At 50.3% G+C, this 24,533-nt stretch overlaps 1 protein-coding gene and 1 long non-coding RNA gene across 2 annotated transcripts in view; one reads left to right on the top strand and one right to left on the bottom strand.

The window, feature by feature from the left end:
• Positions 1-9,818: 9,818 nt before the first annotated feature.
• On the bottom strand, positions 9,819-12,414 carry LOC141560073 (uncharacterized). Its single transcript, XR_012487622.1, has 2 exons — positions 11,512-12,414; positions 9,819-11,053 (listed from the first exon to the last, which is right to left on the bottom strand). It is a non-coding gene; the product is annotated as an uncharacterized LOC141560073 (long non-coding RNA).
• A 157-nt stretch (positions 12,415-12,571) lies between these two features.
• SLC13A5 (solute carrier family 13 member 5) overlaps positions 12,572-24,533 on the top strand; it is a 19,322-nt gene continuing 7,360 nt past the window's right edge. Inside the window, exons 1-9 of the mRNA XM_074297722.1 lie at positions 12,572-12,802; positions 16,882-17,010; positions 17,518-17,654; positions 17,898-18,082; positions 18,815-18,977; positions 22,389-22,511; positions 22,945-23,160; positions 24,170-24,270; positions 24,399-24,517. Coding sequence (XP_074153823.1) covers positions 12,701-12,802; positions 16,882-17,010; positions 17,518-17,654; positions 17,898-18,082; positions 18,815-18,977; positions 22,389-22,511; positions 22,945-23,160; positions 24,170-24,270; positions 24,399-24,517 — 1,275 coding nt within the window. The 5' untranslated portion in view covers positions 12,572-12,700. The remainder of the gene's footprint in view (positions 12,803-16,881; positions 17,011-17,517; positions 17,655-17,897; positions 18,083-18,814; positions 18,978-22,388; positions 22,512-22,944; positions 23,161-24,169; positions 24,271-24,398; positions 24,518-24,533) is intronic.

Raw genomic sequence — 24,533 nt, 5'->3', positions numbered from 1 at the left:
TTCATAAGCTGTACCGTCTGCCCAGAGGAGGGACAGAGCCACAGAATGGTAGAGACAGAGGGGATCTGAGCTGGAGATCTTAATAGTATTTTTAAAAATTAATTCTTATAATTATAACCTATTTTTTTTGACAGTACATATGCCTGGGTGATTTTTTTTACAACACTATCCCTCGTACTCCCTTCTGTTCCGAATTTTTCCCCTCCTTCCCTCCACCCCCTCCCCTAGAGGGCAGGCAGTCCCACACATATGAAATATCTTATAGTATATGCTTGTACAATATATCTGTGCAGAACCGAATTTTGTTGTTGTTGTTGTTGTTGCACAGGAAGAATTGGATTCGGAAGGTAAAAATAATCTGGGAAGAAAAACCAAAAAAAAAAAATGCTCACAGTTTACACTCATTTCCCAGTGCTCCTTCTCTGGGTGTAGCTGCTTCTGTCCATCATTGATCAGCTGGAAGTGAGTTGGATCTTCTCTATATTGAAGATATCTACTTCCATCAGAACACATCCTCATACAGTATCGTTATTGAAGTGTATAATGATCTAAGTATTTTATTTTCCCAAATACGTGCAAAGATCGTTTCCAGCATTCACCTTTGCAAAACCTTGTGTTCCACATTTTCTCCCTCTCCTCTCCTCTCCCTCCCTCCTCTCCTCTCCTCTCCCTCCCTCCTCCCCAAGACAGCAAACAATCCCATACAGGTTCAACAAGTGCAATTCTTCTAAACTGATTTCCATATTCAGCATGCTGAGCAGGAAAAATCAGATCAAAAGAGAAAAAAAGCACAAAAGGAAAACAAAAAAACAATAACAAGCAACGAGCAAAAAGCAACAGCAACAAAAAGGTGAAAATACTCTGCTTCCATCCACGGTCTCCTTGGTCCCTCGCTGGATGGGATGGCGCTTTCTCCTCCAAGTCTATTGGAATTGCCTGGAGTCTTCTCATTGTTGATCATCGTCAGAGTTGATCATCGATAATCTCGCTGTTGCCGTGTACAAGGATGCTCACTTCCCTCAGCAGCAGTCCCTGTCAGTCTCTCCAGGCCTCTCTGAAATCCTCCTGCTGCTCGTTTCTTACAGAGCAATACTATTCCATAACATTCCCATCCCAACACTTAGTCAACCACTCCCCACTGGTGGGCACCCACTCAGCCACTCCCCACTGGTGGGCACCCACTCAGCCACTCCCCACTGGTGGGCACCCACTCAGCCACTCCCCACTGGTGGGCACCCACTCAGCCACTCCCCACTGGTGGGCACCCACTCAGCCACTCCCCACTGGTGGGCACCCACTCAGCCACTCCCCACTGGTGGGCACCCACTCAGCCACTCCCCACTGGTGGGCATCCACTCAGTTTCCAGTTCCTTGCCACTACCGAAAGGGCTGCCACAAACACTTCCGCACACGTGGGTCCCTTTGCCTTTTCTAAGATCTCTTTGGGATTCCGAGCCAATTCCAAATTGTTGAGCTGGAGAGCTTGAAAAGCAAAGAGGGAAAAGCAAGGGAGAATATTTAAGTCCCTTCCTAATCAGCCCCATTCTCCCTCTCAAATCTAATAGATGTCACCCATTGAAGGAGTTCACCTCGTCATCCCCCCTCCCTGCCCCCCATCTCCTGGATTTCATTATTTCCAGAAATTCTTGATTCTTCCACATGAAATTCATGCTTTCTCAGCCCCCTAACCCTGGGGACCCTCCCGGACTTTGGCTGAAAAACCCCTCCCAGACCGACTGGCATGTAAGGTCCTCCTTCCGGACCCTGTGGGGACTTTCTATCATTTCTGAGCTTTTTAGCTTCTTTTTTATGTGTTCTCTCTCCCATAAGACTGTGAACTTTGTCATATGACAGTCCTTTTTCTCATGCCCTCCCCCATCTTAGCTCAGTGTCTGCCACTTAACATACAGTATTTTTTTTTTTTTTACAAAAAGTAGATTTATTTATGAGGAAAGGTTATAATAGACACATAGACAATATACAATAGATAAAATAGACACTAAGAATGGTAAATGTGAGATAGAGTAGGAGAGCATATAAAAGACAAATCTTTTTTAAATTTTTAAAATGTTATTATTATAGCTTTTTATTTACCAGATAGATGCATGGGTAATTTTTCAGCACTGACAATTGCAAAACCTTTTGTTCCAACTTTTCCCCTCCTTCCCCCCACCCCCTCCCAGATGGCAGTTAACAGACATTATTGACTGACTCTGGCACTTCCCTCCTTGCACTCTTCCCAGCCCCTTTCTGAGTCCCAACTCTCTCCAGTAAAAGGAGGGGGCCTCGAGGAGGCCCCTGTATTTCTGTTCGAGCCAGTGTTTCTGGACATCAAGCCTCCATCTCGCCCTCCCCTCTCCCACTGCTTCCCATGTAACTTCTCTGTCATAGGTGGCCTTGAGCAAATAGTGCCAGAGAAGGCAGAGGATGTCCAGGATGTGGAGAAAGAAACAGAGAGAGGGGGGCAGAAAAACAAGAGAGAAATAGAGAAAGAGACAGAGACAGAAAAACAAAGACACACAGAGAGAGACAGAAAAACCGAGAGAAACAGAGAGAGACATGACAGACAGGAGGAGAGTTTCTTCTGTGATATGCCTGGCTTTGCTTCCTGCAGTTTGAGCCCCTTGTGTCCTGAACAGGAAAGGACAGGAAAGATCTCCAAGAGACTGAACCACAATTCTGGGGAGTAAAAAACTGGGATTTTTGTCCTCCACCAACTACCCGGAAGATCATAGTTTTATTATTCTTGTTTTTCAGGAGTCCCAGGATGTGGAGGCCAGGGAATGATGTGGAGGCCAGGGGACGATGTCACCATGTGCTGGCGCTGTGCACTAAGCACTTTGTACAAATACTGTCTCACTGGGTCTTCACAACAACCCTGAGAGATGGGTGCTGTTATCGCCCCCACTGTAGCTGAGGCTGGATTTGACTCGGGTGTTCCTGGCTCCAGGCCCAGTATTCCAGAAGCGACCTCACCTCCCTGCCTCCTGGAGTCCCAGAACGTAGGGGTCGAACCACGAGCTCTGGGATGAAAGAAAGTGGGACTGCAGGAATGCTGGGCTATTACCCCTCGGATAACTCCATGTTTTTTTCCTTCTGAGGAGAATCCAAAGACCAGGGAAGCGCTGTATGAAAGGAAGGGAATTGTATTAATTGTTAATGGACTAGTGTGTATTTTACATGATTTTTGTACACTACTCTGTGAGGTGAGATGAAGGCTGTCCTATCCCTGAAGACCATTGTTACCGCGCGTTTGTGTCATGGGGACTCTCATGAACACCTCTTTAGACCTAAGCTGTTTTTGAGTAGTTTTCTAGTCTGGGTGGAGGCAATGTAAGTCAAAGAAAGATGCTGAGGGAGGAGGGGGAGAGACTAAGATGGAACCTTTCCCAGGTGCAGGTAGGGATGCTGGCCTTGTGGTTACTTTCGTGTTTCCAGCCGAAGCAGCCTCCACTCCTAAAACCAAATGACATAAAATCAACAGGCACTTATTAAGCTTTAAGTGCCTTAAGTGGTGGAAATCCTAATACATGAAACAAGGAAAGCAGTTCCTGCCCCCAAGAGACTTGAACTAAGTGGGGAGAAAGGAAAGTGGGTTTAGGGTGGAGTTTGGAGAGAACTGAAGACACGGCTGGTCTGAGCATGATCCAGCACATGCTCAGCATCCTTCAGCATCCTGGTCACTCTGGATCTGACCAATGCAGGTTCAGAATATGGTCCGTCTTCCCCGAAGGACTGTTAGCTTCCTTGGCTCTTCCCCCAGCTTCCCCCAATGGTGTCTCCCTCTCTTATCTTGGACAAGTGGAAAAATAGAAGGATCAGATGGACTCCCTTTAAATATCTCCTTATTAGCATCAGTCTAATGTTTGATTGCCACTAGGCATCTTTAGGACCCTGATTCTGTCAGCAAGTTTGTCAGCTTTTCCAATAGAATCTATCAAATGAGATAATACTTGTAACATTGATAAAAGCTATTGGGATAGCTGACAGACTTGTTAGGAAGCAGTGCCAGATCTGGAGTCCGGAAGGTCTGAATTCAACTCCAGCCTTGGACCATTCCTAGCTGTATGGTCCTGGGCAAGTCACTTCACTGTTTGCCTCAGTTTCTGCATCTGTCAAATGAGCTGGAGAAGGAAATGGCACCTCAAGTATCTTTACCAACAGCAACTCAAATGGGGTCAAAAAGAGTTTGACAACTAGCATTTGCTAAGCTCCAACTGGTGCCTTATTGGACAGGATAAAGAGAAGGTGATGATTTCTTTGGACCTATTCAAAATCCAGTGAGTTTTCTTTTGTAATCATGAAGTGATTGGGGGGTGGGGGATACTGAGGGAGATGGTCAATATATTCAGAGTTATACAGAAAAAAGACAGAAATAGAATAATAGCAAATAGCACACAAGGGAGTCATTTACATTACCCCAAATCCACTTTGGGAAAAAGGACTATGCTCCCTCCTTCCCCAGGTTTAGCTTTCTTTGGGGAGATACAGATCATAGGTCATTTAGGCACTGGGAGAGCACTGACAGTTGGGGTCGCAAAGGTTTCCTGCAGGAGGTGCTCTGACTCGGTGGACCCTTCAGGGCTCTGGCCCTGGGTGACCAGCCTTGGGTCAGAATTTTTGAAGGCAGAGTCTTGGAGATCTGTGCCAGGACTGTAGAAAAGATGGTTCCTGATATCCTACTGAGATCAGCATCTGAGGGGAACCTGGGCAAAAAGCCATTTAGGCTGAGAGACTCAGGTGGGGTCAGTGCTGCTGGGGGCTTCCTAGACAATGTGTCCTTCATCCCTGTCTGTTGAAGCCAGGCCTGGGCTTATCCTTTGTCATGGCCTAATAGTCTTCTCCATGAAGGAAGTACCCGACATGTTTGCTGAGGAAAATCTTCAGAATTAATGCAAATAATAGCGTAGCAGTCTCTCTGTGTGCAGGGGGAAAGGAAGAAGAGGAAGGGAGAAGGGGAGGGGAAATGGAGAAATAGGAGGTGAGGAAGGAGAGAATGAGGAGATAGAAATAGGAAGGGAGGAAGGAGAGAAGGTGAGAAGGAGAAGGAGGAGGGAGGAGATAGAAATAGGAAGGGAGGAAGGAGAGAAGGTGAGAAGGAGGAGGAGGAGGGAGGAGATAGAAATAGGAGGTGAAGAAAGAGAGAGGGAGGAGATAGAAATAGGAAGTGAAGAAGGAGAGAGTGAGGAGATAGAAATAGGAGGTGAAGAAGGAGAGAGTGAGGAGATAGAAATAGGAAGTGAGGAAAGAGAGAAGGTGAGAAGGAGGAGGAGGAAGGAGATAGAAATAGGAAGGGAGGAAGGAGAGAAGGTGAGAAGGAGAAGGAGGAGGGAGGAGATAGAAATAGGAGGTGAAGAAAGAGAGAGTGAGGAGATAGAAATAGGAAGTGAAGAAGGAGAGAGTGAGGAGATGGAAATAGGAAGTGAGGAAGGAGAGAAGGTGAGAAGGAGGAGGAGGGAGGAGATAGAAATAGGAAGGGAGGAAGGAGAGAAATTGAGAAGGAGGAGGGAGGAGATAGAAATAGGAGGTGAAAAGAGGGGGAGGGAGGAGAAAAGAAGAAATAGGAGGTGAGGAAAAAGAGGAGAGAGGAGAGAGAGGGGAAGAGTAAAAGAGAGGGGTGAAGAGAGGGGAAAGGAAGGAAGAAGAATAATTTCCCCTGAAGAAATATGGCAGGCAGAGGGAGTCCATGTGAGGCTCCTGAGATGGCATTGTCCAGGTCTTCTAGGTAGATTTTTCATGACCTTGGGTCCTCAAACTCCCCCCTCAGCTTGTCTCCTAAAATTGCAGAATTGTGCAAGACTTGGGTACGTGTGCATACATATGTTATGTGCACAAGAGTAAAAGTGTTTGCATATTATGCAGGTATGTGCACACATGTGGGTTTATTAAGCACCTACTGTGTCTCAGGAGTTGGAGATCACAAAGAACAGCAAAAGCTAGCCTTGCTCTATTGGTGAGGTAGGTGGGGGTGGAGGGACGACCACAGGCATGCCATGCTGTGTGGACAAGCTGTGGCAGTATGCAACTGAGGCTATCTCCAGAGAGTGGGTCCCAGCACATCAGGGGAGGAGCTGAAATGCATTTGGTCCCCGGATGTATACAGGACTCTGCATCAGACTCTTCCCACACTTACTCTCTCAGCTGCCAAGAGAGCTTTGGGGCCCAGTTGGCGGCAGCTTGGGACTGGGGCTGTAGCCGGATGCGCCTATGCCCGCTCTGACTCTGTTGGCAGGCAGAGGACAAGGAGCTTTTTATCCAAACTATGGGAAAGCTCAGCATTTTGAGCTGGGAGGGGGAAAGAAAAGGAGGAGAAGCAAAGATTCAGGAGCCCTTGGCTGTCCCAGCCCTTGGCCCCTTTCCCTCGGGCAGATGAGGGACTTTCATCCTCTCAGGATAATTTTCACAGTCATGGGCTGCTGCTCCCTCATCAGATCAGGGGCCCAAGCTTCCAATCCTTTCACCTCAGCCTTGGCAGAGCTGGAAAGCCCCCTTCCCCCAAGTGTTGAGGAAATAAATGAATCTGGGGGCTCTGCTTAGAAATCTCAGAGACTATGGGACAAATGCCCATTTGTTTGCAGCCTGTTACTTAATGATGTGAAGCAAAAACCATTGCAGGCTCAGATTTCTTTTTGTTCTCTCTTGCTCTTAAAATTGATAATGACCTCCCTGAACTTCAAAGAGTTTGTGTGAAAGACTCAGTGAATCTTAGAATCTTAGCTTTGGAAAGGGTCTAGGAAACATTTTGAACATCACCAATGATGTGGAATTCAGTTCTGTGCTAGCCTGGACACAGGGCCCCCGGCAATGCCAGCCCTGGTGATAGAGACCACCACACACAGAGTGAGCAGAGTGAGCAGGTTGGGGGCCAGAGGCAGGAAATGTAGCCAAGGTCCCACAAGGCTTCTCAAAGTGATATGGCCAAAGTCAGATAAGAATTCGAGAAGTCAAGCACTGACCTCCGAGTCTCTTGGGTAAATATCTAATATCTAATTGGATCTTCCAGTTTGGCTCAGCACAAGATCTTACATGTCTTAGTGGAGTAGTGTGAGAGGAGAGAACTGGGTTTTTTTTTCTAGAGATAATTCAGAAGTGAAGTTAATGCTTCCTAGGTGAAATAGACAATAGATGTTGTGGTGGCAAAATAGACAAGAGATGTTGCAGAGATGAAAAAGACAAGAAATGCTGCAGCAGTAAAAATAGGTAATAGATGTTGTGGAGATGAAATAGACAGATGTTACAGTGGTAAAGTAGACAGATGTTGCAGAGATGAAATAAACAACAAATGTTGCAGTGGTAAAATAGACAAGAGATGTTTCAGAGACGAAATAGACAATAGATGTTGCAATGGTGAAATAGGTGAGAGATGTTGCAGAGATGAAATAGACAAGAAATGCTGCAGCAGTAAAAATAGACAATAGATGTTGTGGAAATGAAATAGATGTTACAGTGCTAAAGTAGACAAGAGATGTTGCAGAGATGAAATAGACAAGAAATACTGCAGCAGTAAAAATAGACAACAGATGTTGCAGAGATGAAATAGACAAGAGATGTTGCAGAGATGAAATAGACAAGAAATGCTGCAGCAGTAAAAATAGACAATAGATATTGTAGAGATAAAATAGACAACAGATGTTGCAGTGATAAAATATTCAAGAGATGTTGCAGATATGAAATAGACAAGAGATGTTGCAGAAATGGAATAGACAACAGATGTTACAAAATGGGTTGATATTGGCAATAGATGAGATACAAGGAGGGAGGGAGGGTTGAGAGATAGTGAGAAGTCCAGGTAGACTCTTAGGTTGGGAGCCTGGGGGAGTGGGAGGATAGTATTGCCTTTTAAATAATAAAGATAAGGAAGGCTTAAAGATAAAGACAATGAGTTCAAATTTGGACATATTTGTTGATGTTGTTCAATCATTTCAGCATTGTCTAACTCTTCATAACCCATTTGTATAGATGAGGGAACAGAGGAAAACAGTGCTAAATGACTTCCCCGGGGGTCATACAGCTAGAAAGTGTCTGAGAGTGGACTTGAACTCAGGAAAATGAGTCTTTCTGATTCCAGGCAAGGATTCTATCCACTGAACCATCTAGCTGCCCTTTGATTAGGACATGAGTTTTTTAAAATTTTTGTTTGAATCAGCCAAGATCCACTTTCTCATTCACTCACCTCTACTGAAAACATATACACCCCCCCCACACACACACACATAAAAAAAGAGCTTACTAAAACAACTTTCTGGATTCTGAATCCTTGGCCTTCCTTTCCCTTCTCCCCACCCAACAGCTAATATATTCCTCTCCCCCAATAGAATCACTCCCAGACCTTCTTTAAGTGGACTGATAAATTTTATTTCTAATTTGTTTTCCAGTTCTAAGAGATCTAGACAGTTTTAACATTTATTAAAATATGGAATTTAGATTCTTTTTTTCAGTTATGGTATCTTACAAGTAGCCAATGGCTTCAATCTCATCAGTGAGTTATTGGGGTATGGAACCCCGAAATGTGAAAACTTCCCTTGTTAGAATGGGAAGATGAGGACAATTAATTCCATAACTTTGAAAGTGACTGAAGCAGCTGCTGTAGAAAGCTTGGAGTTTGGTTAGATATCATAGATGTCAAGGTCATCCACTGTATCCAGTGTCATGATCAGTTGTTCTTTTGTCCTGCTGCTATATTGTGACAATTCTGGCAGAAGGAATGAGGCTAATGATTTCATGCAACTCTGCTACACTGAGTCAAAAGACATCACTCATGCCATTTTACCATTTCTACCTATTTTAAAGTTCTGTGGTGGTGGGCAAGTGACAAGAGTAGCAGATGTAGATACACTCAGAGTCTTAGTCACCATCCTGCCCAGGCCACAGGGTGGTCTTCTCACTAGAAGTTGTAGTGGGATTTGGCAGCCTACTTAAGGACCACACTGCTCACCTCCTGGCATGAAGGGCTAGAAAAGGGTATGAACAAGGATATGGCCTGCTTACTGGAAAAGGTAGGGATTCTAACCTATGGTTGAAATACACATGCACAAAATACAAAAACTTATGTAAAGATGTAGCTTTGTTTCCTCATCTAATTCAGTTTTTTCCCCCCTCTTATAGTACTCTAGGTAATATTTCTGTATAATAGTAGTGGTGATAATGGGCAACCTTGGTTCACCTCGATTGTACTTGGAAGACTTTTAGTTTATTCTCATTACAGATATTGTTTGCTAGTGGTATTAGATAAATGTTATTTTAAGGAAAGCTTCATTTATTTCTATGCTCTCTAGTGGTTTTTTTTAAATAGGAATGAGTATTGTATTTTGTTGTTATAAACATTTAGAGATATAAAGTCTCCCTAAATACTGCTTTTGCTGTATTACATGAATTTGGGCATTTTGTCTCATTGATTTTATTCTCTGTAATGAAGTTATTTGTTTCTGTGATTTGTTCTTTGGCCCATTCATTCTTGAGAATTAGTTTCCAATTATTTTTAAACTTATGTTTTCATGGTCCTTTATTAAATATAATTTTATTGCATTGTATTCTTGAAAGGATATATTTAATATTTTGGATTCTCTGCACTTAGTTGTAAGGTTTTAATGCTTTAATGTATGGTCAATTTTTGTGAAGGGGCTATGTAGTTGAGAAAAGGCATACTCCTTTCTATTCCCATTCAGTTTCCTCCAGAAGTCTATCATATTTAACTTTTCTAAAATTCTATCCATCTCTGTCAGTTCTTTGTTGGCTATGGTTATACTCTCATTTCTTTTCCAGTTTTTCCCTTATGTTTTTGTGAAAAAATTAAACTTAAAAAAAAAAAACCTTTCTGCTTTGTCTCTTCCAGGAATTTTAATTGAGCTTGTGCCCATTCTGGGTTTTCCTTTGAGTCTTTGCTTCTGGAAACTGTTGATCATGTTGCTTTTTGGGGGTGTTGTCTTGACATTTGGCTGGAGATCTGCACATTTTCTGTTATTTTCCAAATGGTCTTTCTGATCCAAGACTATGTTTAACTTCTGCCCCCTTGGTTTGACCTCTACAGGTTTCTGACCAGGTCTTGGATCTGAGTGAGCTGATGCTGCTGGCCTCTGTCAGTATTGGCCAACTGGTAGAATTGTAGGTTCCCTTTGGGTCTCAGATTTCTGCCCTGCTTATTCCTCTGTAGGATAGGCTAGAGTTGCAGCGAGAGCCTGCTCTGTTTCTGAGTTCTGAGTCATATCTTTGCTACTATTGCTTGCTTTTTCCTCCTTTTCCCACATGCTGTGGACAAGTCCCGTTTAGCGGGTCTGTGACTCAGAACTGGATATTGGACAATGAAGGCTGCCAGTGGTCACTTAGCTCAAGATGGCCCAAAGGCTGTTGAGATCTAAGTCCAGAGGTCAGCAGAGAAGTTGAGGGGGATAAGTAGATCTAACAATCATGAACATTGAGATGACCATGGAGCCCGTGAGAGTGGACGGGAAATAGTAGTCAGAAGAGCTCTGAGTAGCATTCATAAATGGAGAGTGTGGGGGTGGACTTGGGACAGCTCCTCCCAGATGTTCCATTATTGAAGAGGTGTCTAGGAAATTCACCTCATATTTATGCACCCTATTGCTTTCCTGATCTTCACAATTCCCAGAAACTCTGTTATGGACACCTCCTCAGCTAACGTCCCAAGCAGCCAAAGGAGCTCATGGGACCCCGACTCCCTGAGCCTTTTCAGCTTCTTCTTAAGGTGGTTAATGTTCCTTTAGAGTGTAAGCCTCTACAGGCAGGCCCACCCTGACGCCTTTACATTTCCAGGGCTCAGCAGAGGGCCTATGACGGCTCCAGAATATTGTGATTACTGACTCTGACTCACGGTTAGTGGGTGGGAACTGGATGAAAATCCAGGCAAGACTGACAAGGAGCAGCCTGGAGAGAAGCCAGTTAAGAGAAGAGGGTGACCCACCAAGGCTGCAGAGAACAGAGCATTAGATCTGGCCAGATGTCTGACTGTCCCCACCTCCGGTGGATGGCGCCAACCTGAACTTACTGCTTGGGGGGAGTCCGCCGATCCTCCCAGGACTCTCCACTGGTGGCTGACCTGCAGTAAGAGAGTTAATTAGAACTTACAAAGGCATTTAGTAAGATGGAGTGGTGAAAACTTCAAGCACAAACCTCCCTCCGGAACCGGGGTGCACTCCCCCCTACCAGGCAGAGGCAGTGGCAACGATGGATTTGTTCTTGTCGAATGACCCTCCATGACCCCATTTAGGGTTTTCTCGGCAAAGACAAAGTTGCTTGCCTTTCCCTCTTCAGCTCATTTTACAGATGAAGAAATGGAGGCAAGCCAGGGTGACGTGACTTGTCCAGGGCCACACAGCTAATACCTCTGTCCGAGGCCGGATCTGAACTCTGGGCCGGCAGGATGGCCACTCTGTGCCCCACCTGGCGGCCTCAGGGTCTGCAAACAGCCCCTCACGCTAAGCCCCACGTTCTCCGAACGGGAAAGTCTAGCGGTCCTAGCTACCGCTTCGGGGAGCTCCCAGGGTCGGGAAGAACCTGCGGCCAAACAGCGAGCAGCGGCTCCGGCTCCCGTCACTGGCAGCGCTCTGGGATCCTGGGAGACTTCTGCGGGAGCCGCCTCTCCCCCCTCGCCGCGTCCGGGCGCCGCCCGAGCCCCGCTCCAGCTCTCTTCCCGAGGGTTTGTGTAAGGCTCGCGTCCAGCGGGGGGCGCCCGTGAGAGGGGCTCAGCCAGCTGGTCCCGCTTGGGGCTGGGACTCCGTGAAGGGGCAAGCGCCTGGGACCCGCCAAGGAGCGTCCCAAGCTCGGTGGGAGGGGGCCACAGGGCGCAGGAGAGATTAGAGGCAGAGGCAGGGGGACTCGGGGAGGCCGGGCCGGGCCACTGAATGCCAAGCCGAGGCGGGAGGAGCGCGAGCCGGGGAGGAAGCCGGCGTCGGTTCGGGCTGTCGGGAAAGGGACGGGGCGCACGCATCGGCTTGGGCCGGAGGCTTGGGGCTGGGCGGTCGTTAGGTCGGAGTGCTGGAGGCTCAGCTGGACCCACGGGGCCCGGGCGGGGGTCCGAGCCTCGATGGCCCCCAGTCAGCGCCTCGGGCGGGTGTCCGTCGGAGGCAGCTCTGGGAAGGAGAGGCAGGGCCGGGAGTGCGGCAGGGGGCACGTCTGTCAGGCGGGGGGCAGACGGAAGGAACCTCCCGGGGACGTGTGCGAAAATGGAGGGGGCTGGGGGAGGGGAGCGTTAGTGTCCGTTACGGCTTCTCTGGGACAACGCGGGAATTCCGGCCGGAAAGTTGGATTCTGCTGCGTGGCAGCTCCCGGCCTCCTCCGGCCTCGCGTCTTCCTGCCTCCCCCGGGTGTGTGGGGGGAGCTCGGAGGCGGCCCCTCGGGCCGAGCCTCCCCCTGCGGGCGGGAGGGTGTGACTGGGTCCGCTCCTCCGGGCGCTGCCCCGTTGCGGGGAGGAGGGGGGGGGCGAGAGGAGGGGTGGCCTGAACGCGGGAGGGCCGAGGAGGGAGCCCTTCCCCCATCCCGACGTCCGGCGCAGACCAGGTTGGGGGGCGGGGAGGGAGGAACCAAGGCCGGGGGGAGAGAGGGCCGGGCCGGGCCTGAGCTTCGGGGGAGGGAATTTCTCCCCCTCCCCTCCCCCGCGGGGGCCCGGGGGCCTCCCGCAGGCTCTACTTAAGGCGGCGGCTCCCGCTGCCTCCCTCCCGCTCCCGGCTCTCTCCCCCAACGGAAGATGGCTTCGCTTTGGAGCTGCCTGAAGAAGTTTGGCTCTTTTCTGTGTCTGTTCATGACCCCTTTGGTGCTGGTGCCCCTCATGATACAGACCCAGTTCAAGGTGAAGATGGGCCCGGAGCCGGGGCCGGGGCTGGGCTTGGGGGCTGGGGCCCGCCCGGGAACGGGCCCGGGGCCGGGGAGCGCCGGGCAGCGCCGGGCAGCGCCGGGGCTCGGCACAAGCAGGTGCTGAATAAATGCCGGCGGAGCGGCGGGGCGCTGCGGTCCCGGGGTAGGGACCGAGGCAGAGGCAGGACTGGGAGCCGGGGCCCGGGACAGGCAGAGGCAGGACTGGGAGCCGGGGCCCGGGACAGGCAGAGGCAGGACTGGGAACCGGGAGCACAGCCGGTGGGCGAGCCCGGGGCTATCAGGAACGGGCGGCGCGGTCCGGACAGAAGCGGGGCCAGGACCAAGAGCCGCCAAGACCCCCTTTAATTGGACAGCGCTGCCTGGCGGGAGCCCGGGCTGAAGGCCCAAAGGAGCGGTTCGGGGGCTCGGGACAATGAATTAACGCAAGGGGCTCCCCCCGCTCTAGGGCTCGCGGGCTGCCAACAGGCTGGCCAGCGCTCCCCACTTTGCGGGGGACTGGGCGCTAAGTGGCGGCTCGCCCCCGCACCCCTGGCTTCCCTGTGGCTCTCCTCCCCCCCATCTCTCCTCTTTTTCTCTTTCCCTCTCCCCCTCACCTCTGTTTCCCTCTCCCGCCCCCCATCTCTCCAGCTTTTTCCCGTCTCTCCCTCCCTTTCTGCCTTTCCTCTGTCTCCCCTCCCTCCCTTTTTGAACTTGTCTTTGTCCTCCGTCTCTCTCTGTCTCCCCCTCTCCACTTTCTCTCCTTCCCTCTGTCTCTGTCCCGTTTCTCTCCCCTCTCCCTCCCATGTCTCCCGTTTCTCTCTCCCTCTCATGTCTCGTTCGGTCCCTGTCCCTCTGCCGTCCCCCTCCCGTGTCCCCTCTCTCTGTCTCTTTGTCTGGTTTGTCTTTCTCTCCCCTCCCTCCCTCTTTGTACCAGTCTCTCCTCCTCTCCTCCATGTTTCTTTCTCTCTCTGTCTCCCCCCTCCACTTTCTCTCCTTCCCTCTCTGTCTCTGTTCCGTTTCTCTCTCCTCTCTCCTCCTCTGTCTCTCTCGGTGTGTCTCTGTTTATATCTCTTGTCTCTTCCCATCCCCTCTTCCCACCCCCATCCTTTGCTTGCTCTCCCTTGCTTCCTCTTAGCAGTCTCGAGCTGCTCGGTGCTGCTGAGTTAGGAGCCCAAGGCCGGGTCCGAGCCTACCTGAGCCTCTGGACTCCTCCCCAGTGCTCTGCATCTCCCTGAGGAATAGACCGCAGAGCACTCGGTGTCCCGGGCTCCTGGGGCTCTCCAACCTAGAGCTCTCGTACTCCTCCTAGCGGCGGTGTCCGGGAAGGAGAGAAGAGGCCACGGACCGGCGAAGTTGCTCTTTGGAACTTGGCCATGACTTTCGGAGCTGTCCAATCCTGGAGCTCGGCGCTGTCTCTCAGGGTCTCCTTCCCGCTCCTGCATCCACTTCTGGCTCCCCGAGATAGCGCTCCCGCCCTTCGGAGCTGTCCGGAGCATGGTTACCCGTGCTCCCTCGCCTTGGCTCCCTCCTGCACGATTACCCGTGCTCCCTCGCCTTGGCTCCCTCCTGCACGGTTACCCGTGCTCCCTCCTGCACGATTACCCGTGCTCCCTCGCCTTGGCTCCCTCCTGCACGGTTACCCGTGCTCCCTCCTGCACGATTACCCGTGCTCCCTCGCCTTGGCTCCCTCCTGCACGATTACTCGTGCTCCCTCGCCTTGGCTCCCTCCTGCACGGTTACCCATGCTCTTTCTCCTTGGCTCCCCCTTGCACAGTTAACCCGTGCTCCCTCTCCTTGGCTCTCCCCCCTGCACGGTTACCCGTGCTCCCTCTCCTTGGCTCTCCCCCCTGCACGGTTACCCGTGCTCCCTCTCCTTGGCTCTCCCCCCTGCATGGTTACCCGTGCTCCCTCGCCTTGGCTCCCCCCTGCACGGTTACCCGTGCTCCCTCTCCTTGGCTCTCCCTCCTGCACGGTTACCCGTGCTCCTTCTCCTTGGCTCCCCCTTGCACAGTTACCCGTGCTCCCTGGCCTTGGCTTCCTCCTCCTGCACTTCTAGTTTCTTTCCCGAGCCCACTAGTGTCCCCAGTGGTGTTGTGCTGCAGCCTGTGCCTGCTGTGTCACCCCCACTCTCACCTGCCTGTCTCTCAGTTTTCAGAGACAATGGGCAGGCTTGATGTTCAGAGTCAAACAGTATGCTTTTGTTGGGACCCAGTTGGAGTTTGTTGAGAGAGCCCCAGGTAGCCTCCTACCTGCAGCCCAACGGGCTCTTGGGTCCGAGCACCAGTGTGCCAGATGTTGGGCTACAGATGCCCACCGACTTCTGAAAGTGGCGACTCTGTTGGGCCGGGGCACTCCCAGGGCGGAGGAGAGGCTTTGGAAGGGTGACCAGGCCAGGGGACTGAGGTGCTGAGCTCAGTGACCCACGCCTTTCCCGACTGGCCATCGGGAAGGAATTGTATTAAAGAGGGGCTGGCACATTTTTCTAATGTTACAAGGAGGTGGGGTCCAACCCCCAGTCACCCCTGAGACAGTCTCTTATAGAATTCATGTGACTAATTCTGTCCAGGTGATTGTGGGCTATCTCAGGCTGCCCCTTAAACTTAGATTACTCCTCCCCTCCCCCTCCTAGAATCCTTCAAGGCTAAACCGGGTTATTAAAGCCTCCAGGAAGCTTCTTTAATCCTCACCCCTCCCCAATATGGCCACCAGGTAGCAGGCTCTTCTCCCCCACCCCCAGGAGAATGTCAGGTAGCTCTCCTGCTGCTGCAGGTCCCAGCAATAGTTGCACCTAGTTGGTGCATAATAAATGCTTGTTGAATGTAGGTATGGTCACCCTGGATTTGGAGCCCACTCAGTCCCTGTCGTCCTCTCCAAGTTCCGATGTACTTCTCCCTATTGGTGCACTTACTGAATAGCAGTCCCATCACTGCTTTCTCCACCTCTTGAAAGATCATTTAGTTCGGCCCCAAACATTGCTCTGTTCCCTCAGATTCCCCATGACTGAAAACCCTGGTCATGAGAATATGTCCTTTTCAGACTGGGCTCTGCCTCCTGAGCTGCTCGTCCATTTCCTTCTGCCTGGGCGGGCTGTAGTTTACTCCCATGAAAATCAGATTTCCATTCTGTTCCCCGTCCTCCTTGCCCAACTGTCCACCCCCTCCCCCGCCCCATTCTGACTCCTGGATTTCCCCAAATGGTGATTTTTTTTTTAACACGGCAATGCTACCCTTATCCTCTCCCCCCGCCCCCCGCCCCAGCACACATTTTGATCCTTTTTGTTTTAGATATTCCTTCCCAGAGTCATTTCTGGCCACTGGTCTCATCCCGTCCGTGAGGTCTAGTTCTCTCGCCTTGTTACCCCTTGGTGAGGGGTGGGGGAAGCTGTGGCCACCCAGGGACCCGAATTTTGCTGGCTTCTTTGTTAAGAAGGGGAATGGACTTTCGAGACCACATCGTAAAGAGTCCTCCTCACTTTACAAAGGAGGAAACTGAGCCCAGATCACTTCCAAGGCTGTGTTTGCTCCAGACCCAAGGCTCGCTCTTGGGAGGCATCTCAGCCGGGAAAGCACTCACTTGGGGTCAGGAGGATCTAACTAGCTGTGTGATGCTGAGCAAGTCACTTCACCCTCTTTGCTTCGGCTCCTCCTTCATAAAAAGGAGATGACACTGAATTCCCAGGGCCATCGTGGGGATCAAATGAGAAATTTATAAAACGCTCAGCTCTCGCCATATCTCTCTGTGTGTTGGCCATTGCTGCTGTCGTCCTGTGATTTGCTGGTCCTTCCTCTCACTATCAGGGAAGGAGCGAGGGGGAGCTCGCTCCCTTTTCCTCCTTTTTCATAGGTTGGCCTTTCAGAGGGCATCTCCCCAGAAGACGAGAGAGGAGGGAGATCCAGGGTCATCTTCTGACTGCAGTCCGGTCCCTTTGGACTTTTCTGACTGAAGCCCTCACTTTTCCCAATCTTGGGCCCTTCATTACTTGGGGAGCTCACCCTTTTAGAAATGCACAGTGAGCCTCTCTTGGGGGCAGCTTGCGGGGCTGCCACCTAACCCCCAGGACAACTTGTGTTGCAGCCTGCTGCTTGTGCCTACGTCATCCTCCTCATGGCTGTGTACTGGTGCACAGAGGTCATCCCCCTGGCTGTGACGTCCCTCCTCCCTGCCTTGTTTTTCCCTTTGCTCAAAATTCTGGACTCCAAAGAGGTAAGTGAAATTCGAGAAGCTTTGCTTTCTTGAGTGGCCTTGTAGGCACTCCCCTTCCAATCTTTTGCAGTCTCAGGGCACCTCACTGGGCAGCAGGAACTTTTCCATTTAGACTTATTAAAGGGAGCACCCAACCTGCCTGCCTGCCTTGTCTTCTCAACTGGCCCCCATAAGCCTCTCTTGTCGTACTGGCCACTTGTCATTCCCACCCTCTAGATGAGCAAACTGAGGCTCTGAGGGTTACTCAGATGGCAGAGTCCCTTTTAGAACTCTGGTGTTGACAGGCAGACACACAGGCAGACAGACTCGGAGACAGGCAGATAGGCAGACACACAGGCAGACAGACTCGGAGACAGGCAGACACATAGGCAGACAAGGAGATGGACTCAGACAGATACAGTCAGACAAGCTGGCACAGACAGGCAGAGAGACTCAGACACAGGCTGACAGACAGAGCCAGACACAGGCAGACTAACACACAGAAGGCTGTCTCTGCTCGCCCCTCAGGTATGTCTCCAGTACATGAAAGACACCACGATGCTCTTCCTGGGGGGTCTGGTCGTGGCCGTGGCGGTGGAGCATTGGAATGTCCACAAGAGGATCGCCCTGCGTACCCTCCTCATTGTTGGCGTCTCTCCTGGCTTGTATGTGTCTCGCTTGTCTCTTCTCGATTGTCTCAGGTTGGGTGTGAGCCAGACACACAATAAAAAGAGGCAGGCGGTGGGGCTCAAGGTCCCCTGAGGAGGAAATGGCAACACTATGGGCAGCTCACCCTGGGGGTGCACACCAGGCAATCTGGCAGGATGGTCACTCAGGGTGGGTAGAGGCCTTCCAGGGGTGCCTGTAGAGGGCAGGAAGCCGACTCCGGCCCTAAATCCTCCGTGCAGATTAATGCTGGGCATCATGGGGATCACGGCTTTCCTGTCTATGTGGATCAGCAACACGGCCACAACGGCCATGATGGTGCCCATCGTCCAGGCGGTGCTGGGCCAGCTGAAGCTGACGGGCGAGGAGAACGTATCTCACCCACCCAGTATCGAGCTCTTGGATAAAGGCGAGCAAGAAGTCCAAGGTGAGACCTGGGGGCAGGGCTGAGGATCAGCTGGCCCATCTCCAGGAAGGCTGTGGAGGGTGGGACCACTCTCTCCCTTCTCTGCTCCTTCTCTGCCTGAGAGGCTTCCCCTCAGGCTCTCCTCCTCTCTGGCTTGCCTGATCAAGGGGCAAGTTCTAGTTAGGGACAATCATTTCCTTGAATGAGCCAGGAGGAGTAAGGGTTCTTGTTGGTTGGTTGATGGAATCAGCTGGGTCAATGGGTCAATGCTGCCCATTGTTCTAAAGGAGACATTGTGCACCATTGGTCCTGTGGCTCCCATGGTGGAAACCATTTTTCCCTAGAGCTCCATCCCGCATCTAGAAGGGGCTTCCAAGCCAAAGTGCTCTCTGGGACCACCTGTTCTCTGCCTTTGGGCCGCGAGCCTTCCTCTCTAGGGTTTAGCAGGTGCCATCCTTGGCTTCAGGTGCAGCTCTCTCTTTATAGACCCTGGGCTGCTGGGGGTCATTGCTGTTGGGTCTTAGCACCCTCCCTAAAGTACGAATGCTCGCTCCTATGTGTGAGCCCCGGTCAGATTTGATGTATGGGGAAGGTGTACCTTTAAATGGTGGATGATGTGGCCAGAAGCCTTGGAGACAGTCTGCTGTCTGAAGGAAGTCATCCCATTCTGTGAAACTTTCCCTGCAGCCTGTGAGCCTTGGGAGGACTTGGCAAGGCTGGTGCCCAAGGTAATGACTCCTGTTTCATTTCCAGGGGAAAATGTGGTTTCCCAAGTCAAGAGCAGGGAGACAACAGCAAAAAATAGAAATACATGCAAGGCACTGATACTATGTGTGTGCTATGCGGCCAGCATCGGAGGCACGGCGACTCTGACCGGAACTGGGCCCAATGTGGTGCTATCAGGACAGATGGCCACGTAAGTCATGTGCTTTCCCAAGGCTCTTTGGAATCGACATCAAATTTCTACAAGTACCAAGGCAAGAGTGGACCTCCGGCAAAAGGAGAAAGTGTGAGAGGCAGGCACTGGGAGAGCTATATTGCTGCATCCAGGGATGCACAGTTTGATAGCTCTTTGAACAAAGTTCCAAATTACTCTCCAGAATGGTTGTATCAGTTCACAACTCCATCAATAGCGCATGAATGTCCCAGTTTTCCCACATCCCTTCCAACATTTATCATCTTCCTTTTCTGTCATATTAGCCAATCTGATAGGTGTAGGGTACTATTTCAGAATTGTTTTAATTTGCATTTCTCTAATAGTGATTAGAGATTGAAAAAATATATTTTTATATGGTTATAGAATCTAGCTTTAATTTCTTCGTCTGAAAACCACTTGTTTTGCCCATCAGAAAACCATCTTTTGACCAGTTATCAACTAGGGAATAACTTGTAGTCTTACAAATTTGACTCAAATCTTTCTATATTTGAGAAACTTTATCAGAGTTGTCTGCTGTAAAAATTCCCCCCAGTTTTCTACTTTTCTTCTAATTTTGGTTGCATTGATTTTGTTTATGTAAAAATTCTTTAATTTTTCATAACCAAAATTATCTATTTTGCATTCTGTCATGCTCTCTATCCTAAATCCTTTTATCTATAGATCTGAAGTCTTTCATTTTAAAGTTGTTGGGTGGATGGGAGTCGTCCTCCTCTTTAGGGTGCAGGGGAGATGATCATGGATGAAGAGGAGATGCAAAGGACTCCAAGCCTTACTTGACTTCCGACTTCACTACTGAAGAGAGGAAGTGCTGAGCTAGACAGTACAGGACAAAAACAATGACAAAGGCAAAGGAACCCCAAAGAAGTAAGACAGATTTGGTTGTTTTTGATGAATCCACATCCCCGTGCCTAGATGATCTATGCTCCAATCAAGTTCCTGAATGACCTCACTGATGGACTTGACTGGACCATTGCTGGTGATCTTTGTAAAATAGGCAGAAGAGGGGCCAGAAGAGAACTGACTCCTTGATTATCACAAAGGGGAAGTGAATGCTATTTCCTAACAGTGAATCACTGAGCTTTACTTGAATATCACGTTAAAGTGACGGCCGATGAATATGTCCCATAGGAGACTAGGCTCTCATCAAGCCATTCGTCCATCACAGGTCACATACCAGGCTGAGCTCATTTCTTTGAGTTTTGGTTTTTGATAGCTGGTCCCCACCAGGCTGAGGAAGGCTGTGATTATCGCTTACTCTTGATTCCATGAGGATTTGAGCAAATCTTAGATTGTTTTTTGGGGCAAGATGAAATGATGTGGATGTTGAGCGTTTTGGATGGGCAGATCCAAAGAGAAGTCCTGAAGCCAGTTAGAAGTTGCTAGCACAGTGCCCTGGCAGAGATGGAATTCCCATTTAAGTTTTTAGATGACTACAAGCCAGAAGAGACAGCTAATGGGGTGGAAGTCTGAGCAGAGTCAAGATTTTGACAGACTACTTAATGAACAAATACTTAGATTTTTTTTTTTGATTCAAACCTTTAAATTCATAAATATGGGAAGAATTCTCTCCCATATTGATGTGGCAAATGGCTTGTTACTTCTCATCTTGGTGATTTAAAGGATGTAGTGGTTCAATAAATTGATTAGATGTTCTGATTTTTTCCTCTTTCTCTAAAAAAGGTACTTTTTTGTTAGATGAAATGACTTTCTGGAAGGGGGAAGGAGAAAGATATTGAGAAAATCCTATGATGATGCAAAAATGCTTCAAAAAAACTTGAAAAATTTGCCAAGAGCATTATGAGGGGCAGCTAGATGGCTCCTTGGTGGATAGAGCTCTGGCCCTAGAATTAGGAAGACTCCTCTTTCTGAGCTCAGATCAGAAGAGTCAGACTAGGGCACATTAGGAAAGACTGAGGGAAGTGCTCAGGGTCACCTAGCTGTGGTGTGTCAGAGAAGTAAGTTTCAGATGAATTTAGACAAGTTGTTTTTTGTTGACACCCTTTGTTTTTATGTCACCTGTCTGCCCCCCCCATCCTTCATAACAAATCAATTTTTTTTAAAAAGAAAAAGAGAACCTCCTCAACAAAATTATCAATACACAATCATTATCATTGTCCATGATCAGTAGAATCTCAATCTCAACACAATGAGCGGTGTCCCTGCCCCTGTGGATATCTCAGCACTGCCGCAGAGCCATGACTTCTTATTCTTGGGAGGTTCACAGTGTTCAGTTTCAGTTCTGTGTGTTCTTTTTTATTTTAATTGCATGGATTGTTTTCTAGGCCCCGCTGACTCGACTCTGTGCCTGTTCACAGAGTTCTTTCCACGCTTCTTTGTCACCATCACATTAGCCATTTCTTTCAGATATTTGGGGACTTTCTCCTGGTCAGTGACTTCCTTGGATGTGTGCCTAGCAGTGGCATTTCTGGGTCAAAGGGTATGGCTATTTTACTCCCTCTTGCTAACTCTATGATCTTGGTCAAGTCACTTAACCTTGACCTGCTTCAGTTCCCTCTGTAAAATGGAGGTATTGATTGCGTCTGCCTCCAGAGGTGGTGTAAAGACTTATCTAGAAAACCTTTGCAAAGGAGAAGAAAAAACAGGAGGTAGAATCCAAGGAAGGAGGGATGCCCATCAATGGGGGATGGCCGAACAAATACCAACAGAGGGAAGAGAAGGAGAGGGAGACTGAGCCACTTCCAGGAATCCCAGAACAATAACCCAATGACCAGGACGCCTGCCCACTTCTTGAAGGAGGGCAGTGGTCTCCAGGGGCAGAAGGAGATGCGAATTTGGGGGCCATTTCCACCGGATGGATTGTATGGCTTGACTACATACATACATACATATACGTATAAATATATATATATATATATATATATATATATATATATATATATATATATATATATAATATACACACATACATATAATGTGTTTAAAAAATTCTTTTTACCTTCCTGATTTTAATGGAGGAGGGGAAGGGAGGAGGGAGAGAGAGCGATGAGTTTAGCAGTGCTTATGGGAACAAATAGGGTCCTTGAGACCTTTCTAGACATCCGGAGATGAGAAGGTCGGAGGGAAGCGCAGACAAACTGAACAACTCTGAAAGTAACATGTAGGATTTATTGAACACTTGTTTTTTTTTAGAAGAGAGATTCATGGTTTTCTAGAGAATATGGAAATGATCTGGGTTTTTTTTGAGGTGGAAGAGATTCAATTCAGAATGAAAAAAGTAATTACCCGCAGCCAGCTTGAGGTTTCTGTGGGAGGGAGCTGAGGAAGGATTGTCCAGCCCCTCTCTCAGCCCCTTCCTCAGACTGAGCTGCCTCCTCCCCCTCTTTTTCCTTCCCTCCTCCTTTCCCTCCTCTTCTCTTCCTCCTCCTCCAGGTTGTTCCCAGAAAACAAAGATGTCGTCAATTTTGCTTCCTGGCTCAGCTTTGCCTTCCCCAACATGATTCTGATGCTCTTCATTTCCTGGATCTGGCTCCAGATTGTGTTTCTGGGCGTCAAGTAAGTGGGGGCTGCCCCGTGGGGAGGGCAAAGCGAGAGCATTGCCCAGAAACACCTGGAATAAAGCCTGGGGCGAGGGCAAGAGGCAGGAGGGAGAAGCTGTAGCGGACCCCTGGCTGTGATTGCACACCTGGGATTTGGGTCTCGATTTAGCCTTAGGACCCAGGACCCTTTTCACTGGGGGGGGGCAGGGGTTGTTGTCCTGGGCAGCCATCCTCCTGTGAGCCCCCAGGAGAAGGCAGTGCTGTCCCTCGGAGTCCTCCTCAGGCCCAAGCCCATAGTCCGTGTCTGGCTCGAATTTAGGGTCTGTCCTGGGGGAGTAGGAGGGGTAGGTGAGAGCCCCGGGCTGGAGGGGAAGGCTGTGGGGGGGGGGCAGGCCTCCACCTGGCCCCAGGCTTCCACGCTCACCTTGACTCATGTTCTGGTTCCAAAGTTTGAAAAGAAACCTGGGCATCGGGATGGAGAGGACCTCAGAGGAGAAGGCTTTCTACCTGCTGCTCAAGGAGGAGTACCAGAAGCTGGGCCCCCCCTCCTACGCCGAGATCAACGTGTCCATCAGCTTCCTCTTCCTGGTCCTGCTCTGGCTTTTTCGGGATCCAGGCTTTATGCCGGGCTGGCAGTCCATTTACTGGGAGGAGGACAACAAATCGTAAGGGGCTGGCTCCCTTGGCCAGGGTGGGCCCTCCCCAGGCTCTCGGGCACCTGGCTCCCGGAGCTGGGAGGGCCAAGGCAGGGGCAGAGCCTCGAGTTTGGGGATCCTCGCCAGAGCCCTTGTCCCCGTCCTCTGGCAAAGCAGGGCCTTGAGAGCGATCGTGCTGCCAAAGGACCACTGTGTGTGTGTGGGGGGAGAGCAGGGGACGGGCTGCTTGGGGAGGGGGCTTGGGGTAGAAGAGGAAGCAGGACCAGGAAGTCACTTCCAAAGCAAGGTGTCTGAGGGAGGGGGAGTAGAGGCTGCAGAGGCCCGATCTCTCCTGGCCCTGGAGGTCCTGGGGAGAGGCTGGGGGAGCATGGGAGCAGGAAGGGGAGTATCTTGGAGCTTCAGTCCCAGCTCAGGGAGTCCGGGTTGAGGGTGTGGGAGAACAGGGTTCGAGTGTCTGGGAAGGACATATGATACTCAGCAAAGGAACCTCCAGGAGCGGGGCATGGCGCCCAGGACTGGGCACCCGGACCAGTGGATGGGCAGCTTAACCCACCACGAGGGGGCTGTGGAACTCTGGTGCCGGGCAGGGGGCCCGCGTGAAGTCTCCCCCCTCATGTTTGACCTATAGTGGGTTCCTGGCTGTCTAGAGGGGGGGGAAGGGGAGGGATGGAGAAAATGGGCAGCACAGGGTTTTGCAAACTATCTTTATGCACGTGTATGCCAAAAAAGGTGATCACCAGCCACGGGACTGGAGCATCAGCTCCTGACATTGGGTTACGAGCCGAGGGGTGGATTCGGGAGCTCCCATCTGGGTGACCGATCACTAGTCCCGGGGGGGGGGGGGACTCCCCAGGGATCGGTGGGAGAAGAGAAGCTGCTGCTACTGCTGGGTCTGGAGGGCAGCCCTGGGTGACTCACCCGGGAGCCCAGGCCCGGCACCCTCCTGCTCCGTCCGTGCTCTGAGCCATTCCGGCTCCTCGGGGGCCAGTCACCCACCCTCGGCTCGTCCGCCTTTTAGGTACGTGTCCGACGGCACCGTGGCGATCCTTATCTCCGTCCTGTTATTCATCATTCCTTCCCAGAAGCTCAAGTTCAATTTCCGAAGTCAGACTGAAGAAGGTGAATTAGCCACAGATGGGGTGGGGGCGAGGAAAAACTGGCCTCCTCGGGGGGACCCGAGCGTTTGGGGGACAGCCATGCCCCTAACACAGCTGCCGGACTATGGCTTCGGTTGCCTTTCATTGCAGAGTGGAAAGTCCCATTCTACCCGCCCCCCCTGCTGACCTGGAAGGTGGTCCAGGAAAAGCTGCCCTGGGGCGTGATGCTGCTGCTGGGGGGGGGCTTCGCCTTGGCCAAAGGATGCGAGGTGACTGGGGCCCCTT

Source organism: Sminthopsis crassicaudata, chromosome 3 (assembly GCF_048593235.1).
Source record: "Sminthopsis crassicaudata isolate SCR6 chromosome 3, ASM4859323v1, whole genome shotgun sequence".
Classification (NCBI taxonomy): Eukaryota; Metazoa; Chordata; class Mammalia; order Dasyuromorphia; family Dasyuridae; genus Sminthopsis; species Sminthopsis crassicaudata.
Note: the sequence above shows the minus strand (reverse complement) of the source record. Positions and strands in the feature narration are given on the sequence as shown.